Source organism: Myxocyprinus asiaticus, chromosome 21, assembly GCF_019703515.2.
Source record: "Myxocyprinus asiaticus isolate MX2 ecotype Aquarium Trade chromosome 21, UBuf_Myxa_2, whole genome shotgun sequence".
Lineage (NCBI taxonomy): Eukaryota > Metazoa > Chordata > Actinopteri > Cypriniformes > Catostomidae > Myxocyprinus > Myxocyprinus asiaticus.
Genome location: NC_059364.1, coordinates 15095843 through 15122787, shown reverse-complemented (window position 1 = coordinate 15122787; position 26945 = coordinate 15095843). Strand labels below are relative to the sequence as shown.

The window sequence follows — 26945 nt, the reverse complement described above, 5'->3', positions numbered from 1 at the left end:
TCTATTGGTCCTGCACTATTCATTAAATTGTTTTCAATAAATATGCCTGTTAAATATTCACCAACGTTAATTCAGTGAATGCGTGTCATGTTCTATATTTAATGTTCAATGAGCATAATGCAAGGTGAGCACGTTGCAGATAAATGCCCCTTTTCAGTGGTATTTAGCATCGGATTTGGAATAGATTAAGGATTTTAAATGGGTCCCATAAACACTTTTTTTTTTTTTTACTGTTTTCTGAAGTTTGGTTTATTTTCAGACTAGTTGACTTCAAAATTTTAGTTTAAACATCAGTGAAATTAGTCATTCCGCACATCCCTATTTGAAACCAGCAGATTTTGACTTCTGAGATATTGTTATGATACCCATTAATGCTGCATGATTGAAATTGCAATATGGCTTTGTGTGATTACTAAACCTTAAAAAGCTGCATTTTAAACTGCAAAACCAGATGTGCAAAATAACCTTTTTTTCATATCAATCATCATATCATATTTAGTTGTTTGTTTTTTTTTTGTATATTTTTTTTCTTTTCTTTTTATCTTGTATGTATTTTAACTGTTTTTGCGGTCATGTGTTTAACGGATCCAATGTTCAATGGAAATTATTTATTGTTAGACAGTGAAAAATATTTTGCACATCTTTGCACATTTTTAAGCATTCCTCAGTAAAACAGTGATCTGATGACAAAATAAGGTAAGTTGCAAAATGTCTGTTTTGTTATCGGTCTTTAGTTTTTGTTAAAATATCGGCCTATAATTTTCATCTCGGTGCATCCCTACTTACGATAGTATTGTGTAATGCCTGTGACCATTGTGACAGATAAGAATATTAAATATGAAGACTTTATATAACATCTTTAATTTTATTTTTATTTTATTTTTTTCCCCATTTGTTCCTTTTAATTTTCGCCTATAGGAAGTGAAGTAAACTTGACCCTTAAAGGACAGGTTGTCTCCCACAGCAGTTTTAAACAAACACAGTTAGTTTTAAACAAAATGTGACCCATAGGACATCAATGTAGTCTCTGAAGTGACCTTCATAGTGCAGTATGGTCAGAAGCTTTATTTGAAATGGCTGTTTAATTTAGCAAGTTCTGTGTAAAGGATAGCAGGAATACAACAATCCATAAAGGCTTCACTCAGTGTGCACACACACATTGAAAATGGAAGTGTCAGAATTCACTGCATGTCATTTCTAACCAACATGCTGGACATATTCTGTCTCTTAAATGAACCTCAGGGAATTCTCTGCAGAATATTTTTCTGCTCTTCGGCTGACAGAAAGCACTAGAGCTGCCGTGGGTACACATGGGTAAAACTGGCACCGGTAAAGACACATATCTCCACCTCTGCCAAACCAGCTGTCTTACTCTGCCAACTCAGTCAATCCCTGCTAAGCATGGGTAGGAATTTTGGTAGTGTGTGTGTGTGCGTGTGTGTGTGTGTGTGTGTGTGTGTGTGTGCGTATTAAAGAAAGAGAAGTAAACAGTTGTAGGTGGAATTTGGCTATTGGTTAACATTATTTTCACTGCTCTCACATTTTGTTGAATTTAGCCAAGTGGGAAGATCATTTCAGAAGTGGAGCAATGTATTGATATTCCGCTATGTAATATAATATTGATGATATTCTGCTCTGTATATTATTTGATAGTAAAATCCAATATATGGAATCAGGGAAATTATACCTGTAAATTTCATTGAAGTCAGCTTTCATTTGTGTTACCAGAGAGTGCCGTTATGAATATGTGCAAGATAGATTATGAAATGCCTCATCTGATTTCACCTCATTACCTCATTTAAATGTCATAACCTTTAACACAGCTGATTATCCCTCTCATTGAAATAATGCTACAAAGTAAAACTTTCTCTGTGTGCTAAAAGGGCATTTAAAAGTTGAACACCCTCTGCCCGAGAGCGCTAATTCCGTTCAGGCCTTTTTAAATTCACACAGTTTTTTTTTATTTTTTATTATTATTTGCTGCCGCGATATTGGCGTGACGACACATTAAAATGAATCAAAAGAGGAAAAATATAATACATTTTTGAAGTATATTAAAATTGTTCTAATTACTGTATACACTTCTGCAGTTTCCAGCCATGTTCCTGTTTTTGGCTATTATTAATCTAATATTGTTTTGTTTTTGTTTTTGTTTTGTTTTGTTTGGCCACGAGCACAAATTCTGTTCAAGCCTTTTAAATTCACACCATGTTTTGGATTTTGCTGTAAGTGAGCTGGAGCGACAACACATCAAAAATAAATCAAAAGAGAGAAAAATAAAATAACAAATTAAGCATATGGAAAGTGTTCTAATTATACACTTTTACAGTTTTCATTCACGTTCCTGTTTTTGGCTTGAAATATATTTACTCCACTGAGATAAGTCCTTTTTTGCTTTTTGTAAGGTGTTTGCATATCAGTGAAGCTTTTGGTGCTGTGAGTAATTAATTGGTTGAATTGTGATATATTGTTTTAAGATACCATCCGTGTTAATTGGAATTCAGAGAGCGACTGCCACATGGTTTCGGGATAATGGTTGCTGTTTCTCTTTAGTTACTCTTCAGTGGCATTTTTACACTAAAGCAGGTTTTATAGCAGGAAGTCCTGCATGACTACTTGCGCTGAGAGTGAGAGGGTAAAGAAAAAGCGATGAGTCAGGCGTGGAGGAGCACGGCTCAATGGGGAGGCGATCAGCCGTGCTGGCCATTATGTGTATCCTTCCTGTCAATCATAAGCCAGACTGGCAGTTCACACAATTGATTTAAAAGATGATCTCCAGGGAGAAGACCTTCCACCTTCCTGCATTGATCACAATTTCAAAAAGGTCTCTCTAGATGTGCAGCATTTATTTTATTCCCACTTGACACAGAGCATGGGTGGTTTTGAAGTTGTTTTACCACTTTTCCTATTCCGAAACTCTTTGAAACATTTGTTTCTTTACAAGGTCTGAATAGTGTGTCCAATATTTGGTGTGAAATAGTCTTGCAATTGTATTAGTGCTCGTCATTTTCCCCCCACCCAGAGGAAATGATGGTGTTAATAATGAAGATCAGCAGGAACAGACTGGGATCAAGATTTTATGATAATTAGAGGTCTGCTTATGCTAATGCTCTGCTTATTAGCTTTAGCTGAGTGGCTGATCTCTGGAAACAAAGAATCTTGCCTTCAAAGACATATGCAACTGTAATGTATACACAGCAGAGTCTCATGCTGTTTTTTGTTTTGTTTTGTTTTGTTTTGTTTTGTTTTGCTTTGTTTTGTTTTGTTTTGTTTTGCTTTGTTTTGTTTTGTTTTGCTTTGTTTTGTTTAGTCTTGTTTTTGTTTTTTTGCTTTGCGTTTTGTTTTGTGTAAGTTGTTTTTGTTGTTTTCTTGTTATGATTTTTTTTGTTTTTAATGTTCAAATTTATAAACCATGCAGCATAGTACACTTAAATGAAACATCTAGACACTCATAATTCATTCCGTCCTGTAATAATGCAATATTTGGAGAGCAACATGGCAGTCATTAGTTGGAAACCTGTCTAAAGAACCATTTGACCAGTTTCAAACAGAGATCTTCCTCCAAATGTTTACATGACTCTGTGTGGCACCAGTGCTTTTGATGAACCCTGAAGGTGCTCTGTGCTCTGGGCCGGCGCCGGTCAATGCAAAGCCAGTGATTTGTGCCGTACAGGAGGTGTGGAGGGGAGAGCTGAGTGTTTTAGTGGGCAGCTGCTAATGCTTAATCTCCTCAGTGCTGACACCGGCTGAATTAATTGATAGTGTTCTCTGGAAGTCTGCTGGAAACTAGTCAGGGCCTGTCAGATAAATCACTGGACAGGATTCCTCTCTGTCGTTTACTGACTCTGGCCTCTGTCTTTGTGCGTTCTGGTAGCTGGTCATAAGAAGTGAGGTTAGAGAGAAAGAAAAATAAAGCCCAGTCAAAGAGTATGTTTTTGTTTGTCTATGTTCATTGGGTTTTTCTCTTGTATTCTAACCCATTGAGGAATTCATTGCTTGGAAGGAAATGTGTAACCAACTGTACTGAAAGCACCACCTTTAATCTGTTTGTCATGTTGTGAATTTCTTTATTTTCTCTTTGTAAAACTAAGAGTAAAACTGAATAACATGCAAATTCTGATCTCAGAAGAAAGGTCTGAAAAGAAATTGTGATAATTTCCTCACCTGAGATTGTTTCAAAACCATATGATTTTTTATTTTTTTTTTTACATGGAATGCAAAAGGAGAAGTTTTGCAGAATCTCCAAGCTTCTCTATTCCGTACAGTAACAGTGGATGGGGTCCAGGGGTTGTCAAGTTCCAAAAAGGAAAGCAATGTACCGTAAAGGTAGTCCATACAAATCGTGCACTTTATTTTAAGGATTCTGATGCCATAAGATGTCTTTATACAAGGGGTAGGATGAAATTTAAGTCATTATTCACTGAGAAGTTTGCCTTGAAAATCTTGCTTGAGAGCTGTGGTCAATATTCACTGTCACTGTATAGAAAAGAGACGCTTGGGCTTTCTACTATTAATCTGCTATAAATAATCTGCTCATTTTTTGTTTTGTTTAAACTATTCCTTTATTGCATATATTTTTAAAACAAACTAAAAAGAATACCATTTTCTCAAGGAGGCAGAAAAGGGTAGCTACATCTTTGTCCTAATTTTCTCAACTAAGAGATGAACTGAACATTATACTTCCTGTTTCACAAGAGCATTCCTGACCCTGCATTCACTCTCCATAGTGACTAATTCTTAAAAAGCTATAGCCTATATTATTTTTTATAATTTACTCAGTCTATTCTTATTATGATCGAGAGCAACCTAGAAGATTAAGACGTTAGGAAAGAATAATAGAAGGATTATACTAATAGTAGCTAATGTAAACAGCAGGAATTTATATTAATTTTCTCTAGTCACCACTAAAAAGGCTTCCTCCCAGCTCTGGTTTATGTATACATAAATTATTTCTAGAGCTCACTATAGACACTTTTAAGAAAGAAGAAAAAAAAAAAAAAAGATTAGTTATTTTAAAGACCTTGTGAAATGTTTTGAGTGTAGTTTTCTTTCCCATGTTGACATACATTCTAAGCAGAAAGTTGGGGCGGTACATATCGAAGACTCTTTTATTTTTTTATTTTTTTTTAATGGCCAAAAGTCTGTAGTTTACATCAATGTACAATGTAGTTTACTATTGCTAGATGGATATGAAATTCTCATTTTAAAGAACATTTTATTAAAAAAAAAAAAAAAAAAAAAATATATATATATATATATATATATATATATATATATATATATATATATATATATATATATATATTATTATTATTATTATTATTTTCATTTTTTATCCATTTTCTCAGAGGTGAAAGATGCATTTTAAATGTGTATATCTTTTAAAAGTTTATTTTGTCAGGAGTACACTAGTATATATAAAGCCTCAAAATGAATAATAATAGAATACTGTAAAAATGTTGATTTCATCGAGTCTTTAAAGAAATGTTCTGCATTCAGTACAAGTTAGGCTTAATCAACTACATTTGTGATATAATGTTGATTACCACAGAAATAATTTTGACTCATCCGTTTAAAAAAAAAAAAAAAACTGCGGCCGGTAGCAGTTAAAATTACATAAAGAAATAAATGTAAAAAAAAAAAAAAAGACAGTGTTACATCATCATGACAACAAAGTTGTAATATTGGATATATTTTTACACGGATGAGGTTGGTAAGCAATTTTATTGCAATAAAAAAAATGTGTGATGAGGAGGAGGGTGGGCTAATCAGCCGAGGAGAGGGATAAGGCTGAGCCGGATGCGGACTCACGGCCTGGCCCCGCCCTCCTCCTCGTCACACCATGTTAATGCATATAATGTCTTGTGGCTATAATTTGGAAAAGATGTGTATTTTAAAGTTCACGGACTGGAGTTGAAAGTGCCTTACTGTAACTGCAAGTTTTGCTCACTTTTCTTTTTTTTTTTTTCTCAAAACTATTTTTTGTGGTAATCAACATTATGCCACAAATTCTGTCAGTTGAGCTTAATTCGTTTTGAACCTGGAGCATTAATTTATAGATCAACAGAGCATCATACAAAAATGATTTTCATTATTATCTTTTATTTTAACAGTTGTGCCATTCTGTAATGAAAAGTGGAAAGCAAACACCTGCTTCATTATCCTCAGAAAAATATGCTGTATTAAAGTATTGATTTAGAGACTTACTTTTCCTCCTGCAACAGTGTTTATTTGTAACATAGGCCTTATTAATGTTTACACTCTCAACAGCCACTGCACTCATAATGAGATTAACACATAAAAATCAATTAAACTTTCACGAATAAAAGCAAGCATGTACCTCAGGGATATTGTTTCACCATCAGATTTGGCTCCTAATGTTCCGCATTGTCTCGACCGATCTCAGCTCCCCGCAATCACATTGACTGTCGAAAGCCATCTCATCCAATTTCCGCACAAATATTCTCTCCTAGATTAGACTAAGCAGTGTTACTTTATCCTCTTTCTCTTGCTTAAGCAGAGATGCCAGGCAGCAATAGCTTAACCCTTATCAGTGTCAACGTTTTTAGTTTTACAGTGCTTTGCTGTATTAAGCCTTTGAGCACTTGCAATTTTAGTTTTAATTTGCAGTCTTTCAAACATCAGCGAGCTGACATCTTTCAAACGCTCAGCCTGACAGGTAACATCCCTCAAATTAGAGATACTTTGAGCCAGATGCACTGATGTTTGGCTGTTAACCTGCATTATTTAAGCCGCTGAGTGTCAGGTGGAGGCAGTCGTTAATATTGATTTGTTTCTCCACTATTATTTCCACTTTACACTGGTATAGTGTAGCTAGATTTCTGGCTTTTCACTTTGGGAATTCCTTTTGGAATTCCTTTTCAATCCATGATCGAGCAGTTAAAAAAGTTATTTTCCTCATAAAATATCTTATCCTGCTGCCTGCTGTATATAGATTTTTTTATTTATTTTTTTCAACTCGAGGCTGCCTTGGCAACATACTGTACATTTTCAGGCCATCACATTTTCTTTGACCTTCAAACACTGTTTCTCTCACTCTTACTCTGGTCCAATTACTCATTTCCCTCACTTCAGGCCTATGACCTTTGACCTCACAAATTCTCCACACAACAGCTTCAGTGCGTATGATTTTGTTCTGCTGTTTTCATTTAAGTTCATTTTGTTTTGGCAGAGGAGTCATGCTACATCATTCTTGCAGTGGCATCTCTGTGCATGCTGGCTTAACGCATAGGTAAAACGGCCTGACAACAGAAGCAGATGTTCATGCACTTTAATCTGAAATTGTGGCTTTTGTTTTTCTGGCTCCATCTCTCTTCATTTCCGTAATTACTGCTTTTGTGGAAAAGTCCATGCGAGAGCCAGGGATATCAGGGGGGCAGAATAGTATTGTCTCTCCCTCCTTTCACACTTTCTTTCTAAAGGACAGACTCCGTTTTACTAATTGCCTGTAATGACTTGGGTTTGGCGGTCAGTACTGTTGCCATTTTCCCTGAAATAACAAGTGAACAGGGGCCTCTGTCCCTGGACTCACCTCTGAATGCATGGCTATTTACCTTCATGGCACCAGGCTGAACTCAGGATGAAATTCACTTTGCCAGTGTCCTTGTGCTGATTGAGACAACTGCTTTACTGTTATAAATGGAGGACAATTAAATACCTCTCCTTATCTAACATAAATTTAAGTCACATTTTGATCATCTCAGGTTTTTATATACATCAGGTTCCATCTCAGGTTCATCTCGGGTTCCTACCATAAAGGAAAACATGCAGATATTTTATATATATATATATATATATATATATATATATATATATATATATATATATATATATATATATATATACATACACACTCTCACCGGCCAATGTTCGACGTGTTGTGTGTTTAGAAATGCTTTGCTGCATAGCACTGTTGTAATGCGTGTTTTATTTGGGTTACTATCACCTTCCTGTCAGCTTGGACCAGTCTGGCCATTCTCCTCTGACCTCTGTCACTAACAAGCTGTTTTTGCCCACAGAACTGCCACTTGCTGGATGTTTTTTGTTTTTTTGCACCATTCTCTTTACACTCTAGAGACTATTGCACGCGAAAATCCCAGGAGATCAGCAGTTACAGAAATACTCAAATCAGCCCGTCTAGCACCAACAGTCATGCCTTGGTCGAAATCACTGAGATCACATTTTTCCCCATTCTGATGGTGGATGTGAACATTAACTGAAGCTCCTGACCCATATCTGCATAATTTTATACATTACACTGCTTCCACACGATTGGCTGATTAGATAATTGCATGAATAAGTAGTTGTACAGGTGTACATATTAAAGTGGCCGGTGAGTGTATATATTATATATTATTTTTAAAATGTGATTTCCAGACCTCGAAAACTCACTGAAATTTCTATTATACGTATATATATATATATATATATATATATATATATATATATATATATATATATATAGGTATACTATCAGAAACTATTCAAAGTCATGGAAAAACAAGGAAATTAATTTCTCTGAAAGTGTGGGGGCCTTGTTTCAGGATGGATGCACTATGGAGATCATAAAGTGATAGTTATTGTAGCAAAATTTTTACAATTTGATGGACAACACTGATGTTTTTGTTGTGTTAGCATCAGTGGTTGACTGACATCTATCGAGCAGGGTGGCTGAAACACATTTTCAATACTATTTACTGCATTCCCTCAAAAAAAAAAAAAAAAAAAAAAAACCCAAAACTTAAACATTTAGCAATTGACCAGACTTTAGATTTTGGGGACTGACGCAATTTGGAGCCAATACTTATGATAATTGGCCAAAAGGAAGAAGAAGAAATAAACAAATATTCTGCTGATTAGCCGGTAGGGCCGATATATTGTTCTATCACTAGTTTTAGTATTCACTTCATCTGTAGTAACTATTAAGCATTCTACCTGAACACTCTCAGGGTTTTCTCTGGGTAAGAAAATACATCAGAATAACAAATGTAATAGAATGTGATAGAAATAAAATGAAAAGTCAGTGCTAAGCATTTAGAAGGTCTAGGACAGAGTATAACAATAATAAATCATTGCATATTTGTATAAGTATATGAGAAATTAAAAGGTACTTAATCTCCTTCACACTAAGTGAGTAATATATTTAAGTCTAATTGGTTTCCAGGACTGTCTGATGCATATTCGGAAGTGAATGAACGCAGGGGAGCGTATTTATGTGTTTGTTTGTTCTGTCCTTGCTGGAGAAGAATAATTGCTTATCTTCAATTGTACGAAAAGGTGCCAAAGGCAATCTGACCTGGGAGTGCAGGTGATAATGGTCATATCAGCAGAGAGGCTGTTTGTAATAAGACACTGTAAGAGGAGTCAAAGGTGAAAAATGAGTGTTATATTGTCGGAGGGAAAGGAAGGTGTGAGTTTTTGTGTGAGTGTGTGACTTCATTATGTTGAGAATGTAGACCCTCTCTCACCCATATTTGACAGACCATGCTTCCTTTACAAATGCCCCCCTTAGAAACACAAGACTACCAAAACAGCGCAAAACAATCAGAATGGCCGGCAAGTGTCAGGGCTATGGTGTCCCCAGGAATCCAGCTCTGCCGGGGGCTGGCACCGAGCCGTCCGCAGCTGTCAGGGCCCTATGCAAGAAAACGCTCGCACCAGATGAGCTTTGGTAACTTAACCTGGCCAAGGACGCTTTATGAGCCTGGGAACAATCCTGTGTTTTCTTTTAAATGTTTGACCTGACCCCCTGGGTGTTAAACACTGGAGTTATTCCAGTGTTACTCCAGTGGCTTTACTTTTTTCTTTTCTTCTTTTCTTCCTCTCTTTTCTGTTTTCTGACTGTGACCAAAACATATTTTAAAGAAAATGCATTTTGATGTGTCTGTGGATGTTCTCATCCAATATGAGATCTAGGAGAGCATTTTTTATTTTTTTTTCTTCTTTTTTTTATGTGTCTCTCTGAGTTGATTTAAAAGGTGTTTTGATTGTTTTTACAGCACTGGTCTAATGACAGTGATATGTGAGAATGCAGAGAAGCGGTTTGATCATGGTGAGGGACTGAAGACTAAATAAACAAAGATTTTCAGAGGGCCTATCCAGAGATTTCTGCTTCACTAAGAGAATTTTGTCACAACAAAGACAGATCAGATGTAGTCTTCAAAGATGGTCAGGACTGGAAAAAACTATTTGGACTTTTTAAAGAATGCATTGTGTTTGTCATACAAATGTATATATAAGAACATAGTAGTCACTGTATTTATTACTTTTACATATTGTCAGCTAGCTATACACTGCATTGCTGCAGGGATAATTTTTACTACACTAGAGTACATATGCTACAAAATATAATTTTCTTAATCAGTATTTTTTTGTCTTGTTTTTCAGTACAATAACTCAATCAGAATTGTGTCCATTCTCATGAGAGACTCATTTATAGATCAAACAACTAATCAACTTGGATAACACCACTTTTGGTCACGCCAGAAATCTAGATGAACTTGAAATTACTTGAAACATTAAATGGCGTGTTAACGCGCCAGTTTTACGTTGGCACTCATTCTTAAAGGCACAGCTCCTTGACATCATGATACCAACTGAGGAATATAAATCTAATAATCCAAAAAAATAAAGTGATTATGCAAAATAATAGGCCAACAGAAAAGATACATGAAAAATGCTTGTTGCTGTATTATTCTAGGTATTCTTTTTTGAGTAATGTAAAAAATAATTATTGTAAAATGCATACACTTGATGAGTCTTTGATTTGTCTTGATTTAATTAATAGACGTTTAATATTAACATCACAGATAATATTATTGTATGTTTATTAAGATAAAAGGTATTTCATATGCCTTCCCATACTTAAATCTGATATGTCAATGAACATAAATATAAAAATATATATTTTATATTTTGTGTGTATATATGTAGGCTACATAATCAAAATCCACTTCGAATAAGGAAAATATGTAACATACTGTATATGAAACAGACATTTTTGTAGTATTTTGAAATATATGTTGTTGCATATACAGTATGTGCCTGTATGTGACTTTTAATGTCATGTGGTTATATATATATATATATATATATAGGCCTATGTTTTTATATAATGTGTTGTGATATTTTAGTTTTCTGTATGGGTTTAACCTGAAAGCTATGACAAATGGAACTAAAATATGAAATCACATAAAAAAATAAATAAAATAAACAAAATGGAACCAAAAGATTTAAGTTTCAAAAGTCCAACACATGCCACTGATTTATGCCCAAAACATTAATAAATAAATAAATATTTACAGACAGGGGTATGAACAGTAAACTTAATTCAAGATATATACTCTGAAAAAAAGTCTTAAATATATATCATATGCTTTATTTTATTTTTTAATTTACTTTGTTTTAAAGGGATAGTTGATACACAAATACAAATTTTGTCATCATCTGTTGTTTCCTACCCATATGACTTACTTTCTTCCATGGAACAGAAAATGACAGCCTCAGTCATCATTGAATTTAATTGTATGAAAAAGAAGTAAAAGAGAAAAAGAGATGCAGTTAGAAGTAAAAGGTGACTGAGACTAACTGCCTGAAGTTCTTCGTTTTTTTTTTTTTTTTTTTTTTTGTCCCATGGAAAGAAGAAAATCATATGAGTTTGGAAGAACATGAGGGTGAGTGAATGATGACACAATTTTCATTTTTGAAACAATTATCACTTTAAGAATGCTTAAGAATGAAACTGATATATATATATATATATATATATATATATATATATATATATATATATATATATATATATATATATTTATTTATTTATTTTTTTGCTGCAGCATCTGTGCTAAAAATGTTCACTGAAACGGTGAAGAGAAGAGAGAGGGAGACTAAAACAACATTTGTTGATCTATGTTCCCATCATTAAATATATGGTCCAAAAGAGAGATCCACTCCACCCCGTTATCTCATTCATGGCCAACATGACTCGCTAAGCTCAATGATAACAGCAACTATTCTTATCAGTATCTTCACTCTCAAGTCTGATATTAACATTGGTACAACAGGTGAGATTTTTATAATTGCGAGCACCATTTTGAAGAGAACTTGAATAATGTCTCTTTCTTTATTCTCACTGCCTAAACCGTGCGTGTGATTAGCTAATATAACAATTCGTTGCCACTCATGAACTAGCGATGGGTGACGAGACGTGTAATATCTGACATTTAGAGTTCTAAGGATCTCTGATTGGCACTTGATTAGGCCTAATTCATGCCATTATCTCATCCAGTAGAATTAGTTGGGTAGAAAATTGTGTGGTAAATCACAGAGCCTGGGAACAGGAGGGGCGGAGAAGAGTCAGGAAATAAGGCACAGAATCACAATCAATGGCAGAGTGAGGCTATGTGGGCAATGTAGTGCAGCTTTCAGTTACCTAATAATAAAATGGACTTGTAGCCTGAAAGAATGGCACAGGACCCTCAAGTCTTTGCCAAATCTCTTATAAATGTTTTAGCACAGTAGTGTGTCATTCCTTTCAGTGCAGTTCATTTAGGGCAGTTTACAGAGCTCTTCTTTTTCTTTCTTTCTTCTGAGTTCTCGTTTCTCACCCAGCCCACCCTAACCCACCCTTGTGTGCACTTAATGGCAGCCGCTCCCCCAGGCCTGAACTCCAAACCTCACCGGGGACGGAAAATAATTAGGGAGGGAAAATTGCACCTGACACCATTTCTGAAAAGCAGGGTATTGTAATGAAAGCAGAGCAAGGATCTTTGTGTCAGAGGGAAAATTGAAAGGAAAGGAGTCGGCTGAGAAAAAGACTTTGCGAGAAAGGCCTTTGGGGGGTTATCGAGGCATTACTGTCCTGCTGCAATGCTTGTGGGAAAACGGTGAAACTCATGCATTTGCCCGGCTGCACCGAGGTACCTGACTTGTCTCTAGGTACTGTCTGCACTTGTGCAGAAGAAGAAAAATGATATATCGAGGTCGTAAGGATGTGGGACAGGCTGATGGCTTGTGTTCCGCTTCTACACATACATCAATTACCTCTCAAACCTCCTGTCCCCTCAGCTGTCCCTTCTGTGATCATTCTGTCTTCTCACTACCTTTGGTCTTCATTAAAGTCAAACCCCAGCCCAGGATGCGGAGGACTCTCAGTCCCTATTTACACCTGGTATATTAAGATCTGTTTTGGACAATCTGATCACTAGTGGACAGGTGAGACACATCACGTTTACACCTGATCATAACATGCATCTCTTTTGGTCACTTGTGTTCGGATTTCGAGGGGAGGGTCTCTGATTTCATGATGACACACATCAAACTACATCAGTGTATGTACTGCATGATACTAAAGCGCAAAAAGGTAAAAGAAGCAAAAGACAGCACAAAAAAATCACTGCACCTTTACTCCCAATTATTCTTGCATTTAATTTAAGCACCAAAGTGAGGTTTTAAGTGGAAGTTTTCATTATTTTGTGGGTCCCTCACATCTCTGTTAATGCATTTTGATATCAGACACACTGAAGAAGTTCCATGAAGTTCTTGTGCCTTTACATGTGTTTTTATTTATTTGTTTATAATATAAATTTTATGATCAAACGATTAGCCACACTTCACCAGAAAAGTAAAAAAAAAAAAAAAAAAAAACTAGCCATGGTTTTACTATAGTCATGGTTACTGCAATATTACTATAGTAAAACCATGGTTACTATATGGATACTACAGTATTACTGTTATAAAACTATGGTAATGGAGCTACATATAAGAGTGAGGATGGTTTAGGTGACCGTGTTTGATTACTCCCTCGGCTCCATTGCTCAGTTCACAATACAACTTGACGAATGAAGCATTTGTGACTATACTGCACCACATATTGGTAAATGAAGCCTGTTACTGGAAAGCTAATCTATTGTGAAAATAGCTGAACTAATTTCACGCTACTGAAAAATGTAGTTATGTTAGTTGCATCGCTACTTTTAGTTAACTATTCCCCAACCTTGGAGGTGAGCGTTTACACTACAAGCCCAATGTTGTCGCATGCATTTTCGACCACTCCCAAATGTGGTTGAAGAGGACAAATCTCAAAATGTTTTGGACCCTGTTTAAACCTGTCTTTAGCATTGTTCCTTTTCAAACGGATCGCCTAAAAGCATCTTAATACCAGGTGTAAATTGGGCCGCAGAATAAACACACACAGGCACACACACTGGCATCTTACAGCAACAGGGCGTGGAAAAGACAGATGAGCCATTAGTGTTAATATTCTACAGAGGTTGAGAAGACTTGAAATGGCGGTGGTGGACAGCACCAGATGCTTCGCCGCATAGATGGGGACTGTGCAAATGACAGATCTGCTGTTGAAAGGTCCAGCGGGGGCATTGGGCTTTTGAGGAGGAGTGAAATATTACACAGGATGGCATAGTTGCAGGAATACTGCAGGCTGAAAGTGCTGCTTTTAGAGCCTTGGCAGCTGTCTTGAAAGCAGGGGAAGCTAGGGCCTGCAAATGTCTTTAATGACCAGGCCATCAATGTTTATACTGAAACATCATCAACTCCAGGAGGCTGCAGTAGATCTGCTCTTGGTGGATTTTATGCGATTACCTGGTTCTGATGTCATGGCGCAGTGGCTTAATTTACATAATGAGCCACATGGAAGACGATTGCAACTGGCCAGAGGTTGAATCTTGAAGATGTCCTGCTGTCTTGGACTGTGCCCACCGTGTCTTAATTGACACCATCAAGCCAAATAAAGAAATAAATTTGTTGCTTAAGTGTATCGGCAACACCATTACTTGCAAGTGTTTCACCGTAAAGATGCAAATAGCACACTTTGTCTCTTGATGACACATTCTCTGCTTAAAGGTGACAATAAACACCACACTTAGCTAATGATGATCAGAGGCTGCCCTTGTAAGTTCGCTAGTGTTGCAATCAGCAGGGAATTCTCCTTAAATCCTCCCTAGATTAGAAAATAAATTGACACCCCGGCTCACATCTGGGTCAAGCTTCTGCTGCGGCTCAGCTGAGACCTGCTTTCGGTGTTGTAAATTCATTTGTCATGAACAGAAATCATCAGAGTCGCCAGGGAACGATTGGGAACAGTAAGTCCTGCATTCAGAGCTCTACACAAATTCCCCTGGTTAGAAAGGCAGGGTTATTGATTTTTGCAAAGAATTACATTGTTTTGTGCCGCATGTTGTTGTGTCAGACTAAAAGTCGAGGAATTGGCTGACTGCACATGATTGCGCCCCGAATCGAGGCCCAGGCCCCTGGGCTCATTACCTGGGCTGGATGGAGAATCGGCTCTCAGCTCTTCTTTCTCATTTCGAAAGCCATTTTTTTTTTTATTTATTTTTTTTTATCGGAATTCATCTCTAAATATACTTGCAGCAGGGAGGGGGAGAAGGAGGTGGAGGGTTAGAGAGATTACAGTATTGAGCTGGTAGACGATTCCAGTTTTAGTGCCCAAAGCGATTTCAGATTGCCTGTCTTTAGAGATGTATGAATGCTGGTGCATTTTTATACCTCTGCTTAGCAGTGAAATGGGGAGCACAGGCTGCCACTCACAGTGACACCGCCATCACCTGATATGGCATATGCCACACTGCGAGTCAACCCAGCTCCCTGAAACAGAGTTACACCTTAGCTTCTATGATGCAAGGCCACCGAAATCAGCTGAAGCCTCTCAACTATCTAACAGGATTTATTGGCGCAGTGAGCTGAACTCCAGATTACTTCTGAAACTCATTACTTAGGTCGTACAACAATGCAATCAGTTAAATATCCTTGGGAAGGCAAGTAGATGGACTCCAGAAAAGACGTTTTGTAGCAAGATCGTAGAGCCCCAAGTGCTGGGATTTTATATATAATTTTTAAAGAGACACTTCACCCATAAATGAAAATTCTGTCATCATTTACTCACCCACATGCCATTCCTATCCTGTTTGAGTTATTTCCTTCTGTGGAACACAAAAGGATACAATTTGAAGATTGTTTTCCATGCAATTACAATAAACAGAAACAGACACTTTCAATAAAGGATGCAAAAATACCATTATTATAAAACAATACACCAAGAATTATAAAAATGTGTACATACAATTCATGCACTATATTCCAAGACTTCTGAATCTATCCAATAGCTTTGTATGAGAAACATATTTAATTTTAAAGGGGTCATGACATAATCTTTTTTTATTTCTTTTTTATATAATTTTATTATCTTCCCTGAGGTCCACTTAGAATGTTAGTAAATCTTTTTGCACCAAGCTCACACATTTTATTAATATAGAATCATTTTCCACCCTGTCTCTGGCCCTCTATCTGAAACACTCGGTTTTAAGCTGCCTAGCCCTTTAAGACTTTAATGTATACACCCACTGTTGTGATTGGCTAACATCATGCAGCCCCTCCAATACAGGCATATTTGAAACGCAAGAATCCAAAGAAAATGATGAAACCCCACACAACATTAAAACTACAAATTAAAACACATTTCACCTGAATGTATCAAACTGTTTACTCAAGCACAGCAAAAACTATCAAACAGTCAGGCCATATGAAATATTCATGAATGAAATTGGTTACTTACAGTTTTTCGTCCAATTGTCCAATTTTAACTGCCCCATCTTTCAATAACTGTTCTTTTGCAAAGCTTTAATCATATTTTGACTTGTTTCACAAGCATTCCACGCTGAAATCTTCTGAATACTCAAACATAATACAATCCATAGTGATGTTGGGTGCTTCAACAGACCAAAGCAGAGACACTGGTCTTCACATATCACATTTTCTCGATTTGTTTACACATAGGACTGCATTTGTTTCTCCCAGTCGGTGGCAGCAGCAGAAGTTGCTCTTAAAACGCGGCACACATTGCCAAAAATGCATCATAACTATCAAAGACGTTCATGATTACAAAAGACCAACAATTAAAAATAGCACAGATGGGTGCAAAAATGGTCCAGGATGCCTTCCAAACAGCACAACAGCAAGATAGCGCAGCTGAATGAAACACAATGGGGGATCCTTTTTAGAGTTATAACTTGACATTGCATCTTTTAAAAGTGGCACAAGATGTATGATAACGGTCAAAGACATTCGTCTAGTGCATGTTTATGTAGAAACACATTAGGCACGTGAAGGCATGCCACACACATATATATATATATATATATATATATATATATATATATATATATATATATATATATATATATAGACATACACACACACACACTTATACAGTATACGCCGATCAGCCACAACATTAAAACCACCTGCCTAATATTGTGTAGGTCCCCATCATGCTGTCAAAACAGCACCAACCCACATCTCAGAATAGCATCCTGAGATGCTATTCTTCTCACCATTATTGTACAGAGCAGTTATCCAAGTTACCGTATACTTTGTCAGTTAGAACCAGTCTGGCCATTCTCTGCAACAAGGCATTTTCGTCCGCAGAACTGCCCCTCACTGGATGTTTTTTTTTTTTTTTTTTGCACCATTCTGAGTAAATTCTAGAGACTGTTGTATGTGAAAATCCCAGGAGATCAGCAGTTACAGAAATACTCAAACCAGCCCATCTGGCACCAACAATCATCCATGCTATTATCTAATCAGCCAATCATGTGTCAGCAGTGCAGTGCATACAGTCATGCATATATGGGTCAGAAGCTTCAGTTAATATTCACATCAACCATCAGAATGGGGAAAAAAAAAAATGATCTCAGTGATTTTGCCGTGGCATGATTGTTGGTGCCAGATAGGCTGGTTTGAGTATTTCTGTAACTGCTGATCCCCTGGGATTTTCATGCACAACAGTCTCTAGAATTTACTCCAAATGGCGCCCAAAACAAAAACAAAAAAAACATCCTGTGTGCAGCAGTTCTGTGGACAGAAGAGAGAGGTCAACAGAGAATGGCCAGACTGGTTGACAAAGTCTACGGTAGCTCGGATAACCGCTCTGTGGAATTGTGGTGAGAAGAATATCAGGTTGGCAGGGTTTCACATATTGAGATTTATGCACTTAAGTAAAAATTAAGTATTTAGATGTTTCTGTCTCAAACCGTTGCCGAGATATAATAATTTAAATGATAGCTGTCATAAAAACTTGCTTTTGAGATTATGGCCTCCAAAGATCGGAAACAATTTTCAGACATTATTTGACAGAATTGGAAGATTTATTCAAGCAAACATAAAATTATTAAGACATAAATAACTTTAAGTAAAAAAATATAATGCAGGGACACTGCTCTTGCATGTGAAGTGCATACATTTGCATATTTATGTAACATAATCAATGCAGGCTCACAAAGCATACTTACAACATATCTATGTATTTACACTTAGGAATGCACTTGCATGCGTACACACACAAACAGGGCTGTCACCCCATTCCCCTAGCAGCATCAGAGACTAGGGCCTGGTTAGGGAAGGTTTGATGATGATGATGTGGAAGAGGAGGAGGATTCTTCAAGCAGCTGGAGAAGGCTCCAGGGCACCTGTAGACACCTCTCACTTGCCCTCACTGTCTTTTCTCATAAGATGAGTTCACCCAGCACCTGCTGGAGGTGAGCTGGAGCTCCATAAAGGACTTAATCTGCAGTGGAGCCTCAGGGCTTTCCATCTCCCACAGCCACTCTCAACCCACCATTGCGCCTATGTGCACAAGTTTCATCAGCAAACTCTGGCTAGTCTCTAGGCCATTTTGTAGTGTTCCCTAGACAGCTGCTAATTCTACAATATGATGTCCATTCTGCATATCTGGATGGGTCAGTGAGGTCGATGATATTCATCTAGATTGTTTCATATACACTCACTGACCACTTTATTAGGTACACCTGCTTATTCATGCACTTATCTAATCAGCCAATCATGTTGTGTAGGAGTGCAGTGCATAAAATAATGCAGATACGGGTCTGGAGCTTCAGTTAATGTTCACATCAACCATCACAATGGGGGAAAAACAAATATCTCACTTATTTGGACCGTTGCATGATTTTTGGTTCCAGACAGGCTGGTTTGAGTATTTCTGTAACTGCTGATCTCTTGGGATTTTCACGCACAACAGTCTCTAGAGATTATTCAAAATGGTGCCAAAAACATGCAGTGAGCGGCAGTTCTGCAGACAGCCCATTCGCCTCAGGGTTCGATGTGTTGTGCATTCTGAGATGCTATTCTGCTCACAACAATTGTACAGTGGTTATCTGAGTTACCGTAGTCTTTCTGTCAGCTCGAACCAGTCTGACTATTCTCCGTTGACCGCTCTCATCAACAAAATGTTTCCTTCTGTTGAACTGCCACTCACTGGATGTTTTTTTGTTTTTGGCACCATTCTGAGTAAACTCTAGAGACTGTTCTGCGTGAAAATCCCAGGAGATCAGCAGTTACAGAAATAATCAAAATACTCGATTGGCTGATTTGATAATCACATGAATAAGTAGGTGTACCTAATAAAGTGGTCATTGAGAGCAGATAGATAGAGAGACAGACATTGATTTGAATGATTGATTAATTGATTGATTGATAAAACCTCAGAAATCAAACTTTAATTGACTAATTGTTCAGACAACTCTCCAACAAGCAGTAGTTTTGCACACCCCTATACTTAACCCTCATGCTCTGAGGTTTGAGAGACTTTCTACAATAGATTTCTACAATTACTTGACCAAATTGACAACATGCCTTTTTCGAAACTAATCCAAGTCACTGTCCTTGTCACTGATAAACACAAAGCAAGCAAAACAAATATAAAAGAAAACATCTGAGCAAAGATGAAAGCTCTCTGTCCAGTATGAAATGTGGCGTGGGATTGAAAGAAAAGAGGATAGTATAAATCATCATGTGATGTTTCTCTGAACAGTCTTAGACATGTAGAAGGCACAGAAACAAGAGTTGCATAAGCATCAAATAATCACACGCAGGAAATAAGGCTCCACCTACGCCGAAACGCATCTGCTGTGTTCGCCAGCAGCATCAGGTCAGATAATAATGTGCCTTGACAGGCTGTAAGCCAAAATCAGGAGGTGAGAATATCCTGATTTTTATCATGTACAGATTGACTTGTATCACCCGATCTCCATCGCCTCCTTGGCCTCCAGCTACAGATATTGCTCGACAGCTCTGCACATACAGGAAACTTGGAAGTTCAGCGTATGAACTCTGACATAATTAGAGGGAGAAATTATACTAGTTTTCACCTCTGGGTCAGGTTAGGCAGCCATGCGTGTATTGAGATGTTGGCAATGCATGTTGCTTGATTTATTTTTTTATACATTATTTTTTCAAGTAGGGACATTTTCATAAACATCTTACAGATTTGAAAGTAAGGTGTTTATATATGTGTATATATATATATATATATATATATATATATATATATATATATATATATATATATATATATATATATATACTAACAGTCAAAAGTTTTGAAACACTTACTCATTCTTTATTATAATTTTTTTTTTTTCACATTTTAAAATAATAGTAAAGTCATTAAAACTATGGAATAACATAAATGGAACTATGGGAATTATGTTGTGACTAAACAAATTCCAAAATAAATCAAAACTGTGTTATATTTTAGCATCCTCAAAGTCACCTTTTGCCTAGAATTTGCAGACATGTACTCTTGACATTTTCTCAACAAACTTCTTGAGGTATCACCCTGGGATGCTTTTTAAACAGTATTGAAGGAGTTCCCATCTATGTTGGGCACTTATTGGCTGCTTTTCTTTATTATTTGTTCCAAGTCATCAATTTCAAAAACTTTTTTAAATAAAATTTTAGATTTATAATGAAATAAATGAATATGGTGGCACAATTATATTTTTGTCTACAAAACTAATTTCAAACATTTATCAAAAGATTTTTAAGATCATGGGTAACATTTCGGTCAAGTGTTTCAAAACTTTTGACCAGTAGTGTGTATATGTGTGTGTGTGTGTGTATATATATATATATATATATTTAAACAACATTCTTGCTTCCCATCTTATTTTGGTAGAGTCAACTATAACCAAGCCACTTGTAGGTTGACTTCCTGAAAAGTGTAAAGACTGTCTCTATGGTGCTTTCAAACATTGCTCTGCTTGTTTGAGCATACAAACCAGCCCAACATAGCAACTTTGGCTCAACCAGTCGTGTGTGTTTGGGGCGGGATTATCTGCTTGTCTGGCCAAGGGCAGATTGGGGGAATTCTAGAAACTTCTTCAAAAACAGTAATTATTTTTGAAATTCTGTTTGCTGATTGTAGTGGCACAGAAATTACACACTCTACCTTTAAGATTGTACAAACATCATGTGTTCAGATAATAAAGCACAGTTCACCCCAAAACCATTATTTACTCACCCTTATGTTGTTCTAAACCTGTATGACTTTCTTTCCATAGAACACAAAAAGAAATGTAAGGCAGAATGTCTCAGTCACCATTCACTTTCACTGTATATATATATAAAAATGAAAAAATAAATAAAATAAAAAATGAATGTGAAAAGTGAATGGTGACTGAGACAAACATTCTGCCTAACATTTCTTGTTGTGTTCCATGGAAAGAAAGTCATACAGGTTTGGAAGAACATTAGGGTGAGTAAATGGCAGAATTTTTATTTTTTTGACAGACAGATCCATTGGACATGCGTAAGAGCATAGGATGATCCATAATGTCATGACAATTTGCTTTTTGCTGTCCTTAATAAAAAGAAGCATTTTGTAAAGTGTTATTAATTAGCACTAGTGAGTAAACACATTCAGCAAACAGACTGCCATTACGGAGGACCCGTTTCCTTCATAAATGATTCCCTCCTGCTGGAGTCAAACATTCATGCGTGCATTTTGATTACCTATTCAACATGCTACATGGATTTATTGCCTTTTAACTGTGCCTGCAATCTGCAATAACATGCTCTGCTTACTATAACCCTCATCTTTCAGAGGCTGTGGTGTGCCTGACCAGTTTTAATGCTAAAGCATAAGAGTTGCAATAATGGATGTTACATGCGGCAAAATATGCTGCTTTTACGGTGATTCCGTTTGCCCAGTATTTCCGGTCCTGGATGCTGATTGGTCAATAAAGTCTTCCAGGCATGCAAAAATAAACAATACAGTGATGCAAAACTCCTGTTCGCCTAGCTACTTTGCATATCACTGCACAGCACCCATAGAGGCCAAGGACTATATATTCTAGCGGAAATATTGAACTTAATGAATTTACTTGAGGAAATTGTGTTTTAATTAAATGAAAAATTGTCGTACAAACGCTTGTTAAAAGTTCTTGTGTGAATGAGTGCCACTGTGAACAAACTTTCCTTATAGTACTTATGAACATGCAGCGGACGTCAATATTTTCATTCAAAAATGACTTAAATTTCAGGATCTTTCTCACCAAAAGCTATCATATGTCTTAAGGAGACTTGGGATATGACACTTGAGTCACATTTTATTTATGATAGTTTGGGTGATACTTTCTAAAGCTTAACAGTGAGGCACAATCCACTGACAATGTATTGACGGCCCGCAGTATTCATTAAAATATCTCCTGTAATGTTTTACATAAAAAATAAAAATAGAAAATTAGTAAAACAAAGTAATATGGGTTTTGAACAACATAAGGGTGAGTAAATTATCAGAGAATGTTCATTTTTGGAGGAACTATTCCTCCAAGTGTACTTTTCATATCTTTTTTTCTGAGAAGGAATTATAGTTTTTGAACTTTTACTAGAGGCCAAAATGCTTTTGAAAGTTTTGGTAGATATCAAGCTTCTCATGAAAACATTTCAGGACTTATACAAAAAGTTACTAGAGCAAATGTTATAATACAAATGCAGCATATCTCCAAAATTGCTTTTCACAATCACTCTACTATCAAAATAATCTTCCTTATGGAATTTCTCAAGAATTGTATATGTATTAAAGACCCACATAATCTTCACAAAACAGCAAGATTTAAAGAGATTCTCCTACACAGCTCTGTCAACATGTCCATTGCGTGCTGACGGCATTTGATGCGGTAATTGTCAGACTGTCTGAAGAAGTGATTCCCTTATTGCGAGCTCTGTCACCATCTTCATCTATTTCAAACTGAGTGCTTTCTCAAAATCCATTGAAATTTGTGTCTCTCGACTTGCTGTCGCTCAGACCATTAAATATGATTGATCGTGGGGGAAAAATCTTCCCTCCTGCTTCCCTTCCTCAGAAAATTGTGACGAGCTACAAAAAAAAAAAAAAAAAAAAAAATGCAGTTTTATCAAGTTAGGTAGAGTTTCTGACAGAGAAGAAATGCATGGGAAAAGGGAGTTATGAGTTAGGGTTATTTGTTTTTTGGCCAAGACAGTTTACACACATTTACAACGTCTTGGCACAATGAATGAGCGAGTAGATAAGGTGGATCATGGAATTTAGCTCATGCTCAAGTCTCTCTTCTGGATCAGCGGGATGTATGTCATCTTTATTGGCTCTAATCTGGAAGTGCCTTTAGTGTACTGAGACTGATCTCCTCCATGACATGCTGCTCATCTTGTGCAAACCAGATCAGTGACAGCAGCTAAAACATACATTTAGGTCATATGTATCATGGCCTGTGAAAAGGGTTTTTAGACCTTGACTCAGTCTTTAGTCGAGGGTAAATTAAAGGGACGGTTCACAGAAAAATAAAAGTTCTGTAATCATTCACTCACCCTCATGCTGTTCCAAGCCTTTGTAACTTTCTGTCTTCTGTGGAACACAGAAGTAGATGTTAGGCAGAATGTTAGCCTCAGGGCCATAGCAGGTGGTGCCATGAAGTCCAAAAGCTTCAATCTCTGTAGTAAAGTAATAGTTCACCCAAAAATGAAAATGTTGTCATTGTTTACTCACCCTCTTGTTTACAAAGCATGGGGAAAGAATTGATGCAAAAGCACAATAAAAGTTCTCCATATGGCTTGTACACTATATTCCGAGCCTTTTGAAGTCACACACTAGCTTTGTGTGAGGAATAGACCAAAATGCAAATGATTATTCACTGAAAATCTTGAAATCTGCCTTAGCTCTGAATATCTGATTAATGAACAAATCGTTCTCTTGAGTCTGAGTTTTTTAATGAATCAATCAGTTCACAAAACTGTCCTTAAAGGGGTCATGACACGAATAATCAAGTTTTTCTTGATTTTTTGATGTTAGGTCATTGTACTATAAAAACATACTGTAAGTTTCACAACTCAAAACTTTCTCCTCACTGTAAAAAGAGCATTTGTTAAAACCAAGCTGCCAAAATGACTCGTTCTCTACTTCCTCCATATTGTGATGACACACTGTAGTAGACATGTACATCTGACCGCCTCCACAACAACACATCAACTCCTACTTTACCTTTAATCACTTCCGTAGCCCGCCCAGTGGCGGTGAGCAGTGAGATGGCAAAAATAGAGCTAGGCTGTGTTTCCCAAAAGCATTGCAAGCTTAAGTTGATCGTAGAGACCATTGGTGCCAATGGTTTCTACGATCTACTTAGGCTTGCAATGCTTTTGGGAAATGCTGCCCTGGTCAGTCAAGAGCCAAGAGCCAGTCATAACAGTGGCCATTTAATGTCAAGTCTTAAAGGAGAAGCAGCACCAGAACCAAGCATTTCTGACAGATGGTCAGAATGAGGGTGGATAATGATCATGTTTTACAAATATATGACTGTTTTGTGTGCAAAAGAAAATGTCACTAATATTCTAAGTGATCCTCAACGAAAATATTAAAATAATAAAAAAAGGCGTCATGACTCTTTTAATGATTCGATCGCGTTCAGTTCTCGAGTTCAACTCACTGACTCGAACCTGTCACATCTGTTTTTGAGTCAGTAGCCCACTGGAGGGCTAGAATATGTGTGAATAACTACTTAAATTTGGGTTTTTCTCCTTTTGTGTTCCAAGAAAAAAAAAAAAAAAAAAAAAAAAAAGAACAGAGGTTTGGAATGCCACGAGGGACTAAATGATGACACCATTAAGATTTTTTTTTTACATTTTTTGTCAGTGTCTATATGAATTTTTTGCTCTTTTAATTAATGCATTTGTTCGTATTTAAAAGCACAAGTCAGTTCTCATATTAATGTGTGTTTCTCTTGCAGTGGATGGCTGTATACACAGAGCTGCCGGTCACCTCCTGTACGATGAGTGCCACTCTTTAAACGGCTGCGACACGGGCAAAGCCAAGATCACCTGTGGCTACGACCTCCCTGCCAAATGTAAGTTCCAGCCTGTCTGGCTTATTTTCTCAGGAAACTGAACACCACTGTGTGACCTTTACAACACTCTCATACTCCCTTATATGATGCCTTACCGTGTTGTTCCTTACTACTTACTGACCTGAAAGAGTTAATTAACAGAATAATAAGTGAGTGCTACCTCGAGTTTTCCTGCAGCATGGCACCCGTTGTTTGCTGCAATGCACTTCGAACATGTGTTTATGTGTGTGTGTATGTGATTAATGGAGTGGAATTATGAGTGTGCTGATTATCATGATGACTTGCTGTGGTGTGCTTGGCTGGCTGAAGGGGCCATCTGTACTTCAACGAAGACATTAAGGGAACTATTAGTTTGTAATTTGATTGATATTTCATCCTAGATTTATGCCATTAGCTTATGGCATTCTCTGACTCAAGTGAGTGATGACGAGCATCACGCTGGTAACGGCTGGAGGACGACAACACAACAACATGCCACGAGGTTTAGAATGCACCACATCAGCAGGGTGTTGTGTCGTGTCGTCAGTCTGCTGTGGTAAAGATGTGCTTCAAACATTGAAGAACTGTATTGGCTTCTCCTGAGGTGGCTCAAGGGTTGCAGCCAATTCATTATTCAATTAATTTTCTTGCTCGTGGCTTGCTGTAACTTTCTGCATTGCTGGTCTGACAAAACAATTGTAAATAGTGGAGAATGAAGCAACTAGCGAAACTTCAGTGAAGACAGAACTTTACAAATGGAAGTTGAATGCTTTACCATCACCCCGCATTGTGTGAATATGTATATTGTTTGAGATACAAGTGTTGAACTAAGGTTGGCTAATGCGCTAAATCTAGCGGCAACACTTCACCTGTGTTTGAAACATCACTTCCATCAGCTGTTAAACGGTGAATGCTTCCGTGTTCCATTTGGGACGATACTACACTTTGAAAATTCATACACTACATGGCTGAGTACATAGTATTTATTGTAAGTGCTTTCCTCATTACTATAGTGCATAAAACTCAGTGTGTTTCTGGGTCAAAATGAACACATAGGTCACATTTCTTTTGAATAAACCCACCCCTAAATGTCACTACAAAAAAAAAAAAAAAAAAAAAAAAAACACCTGATGGCCTCTATTTAATTGGGTGTTTTTTGGCCAGAAAGAGCTGTGTTGTGTACCAGAACTTACACTGTTTAGTCAAAGGTTTAACATTGCAAGACTAACTTTAACCCAGCTCTTCTTTGATACTTTTACTTTCAGAGCGCTTTCAAAACTTTTTTTTTTCTTTTGTTTTTTTGTCAGTAGTGGTTTTTCCATAATTTAAATGCAAGGTAGCTCGGATATCTTTCAAACATTGTTAGATGTTTGTGTTGTTCCACATGTCTTTGCTAACAAGGAGCTGATATTGAATAAATATGAATCTCTGCGGTTTTCTCTACTGTCCTTGATCTAATGTTATATCACTTCTGAGCTAAAACAATTTAATTGGATGCAGCATCCAGCAACCTTGAAGCAATCTTTTAGACAGTGATGCCCGAGCTAAAGCTTTTTATGGGCTTATCGAAATCTCTATGACTGGATGATGTGATTCATTAGTGGATATGGCAGAATATCAGCAAGAAGAACAGTACGTATGTTCGTATCCACTTCATGCTTTAGGACATTCATCAATCCTAAATACTATAAAATAAGCTGCATTTTGTCTCTGTCTGCATCCTAACATCCTGTCACTTCA

The 26945-nt window shown here is 36.8% G+C and overlaps 1 protein-coding gene across 2 annotated transcripts in view; it reads left to right on the top strand.

Annotated features, from left to right (window-relative positions):
• The window catches only part of LOC127412386 (ADP-ribose glycohydrolase MACROD1-like), an 817662-nt gene that overhangs the window by 274478 nt on the left and 516239 nt on the right, over positions 1-26945 (top strand). For both annotated transcript variants that reach the window (XM_051648695.1, XM_051648696.1), the window contains exon 5: positions 25110-25226. In XM_051648695.1, the coding sequence (XP_051504655.1) occupies positions 25110-25226 (117 nt within the window). The remainder of the gene's footprint in view (positions 1-25109; positions 25227-26945) is intronic.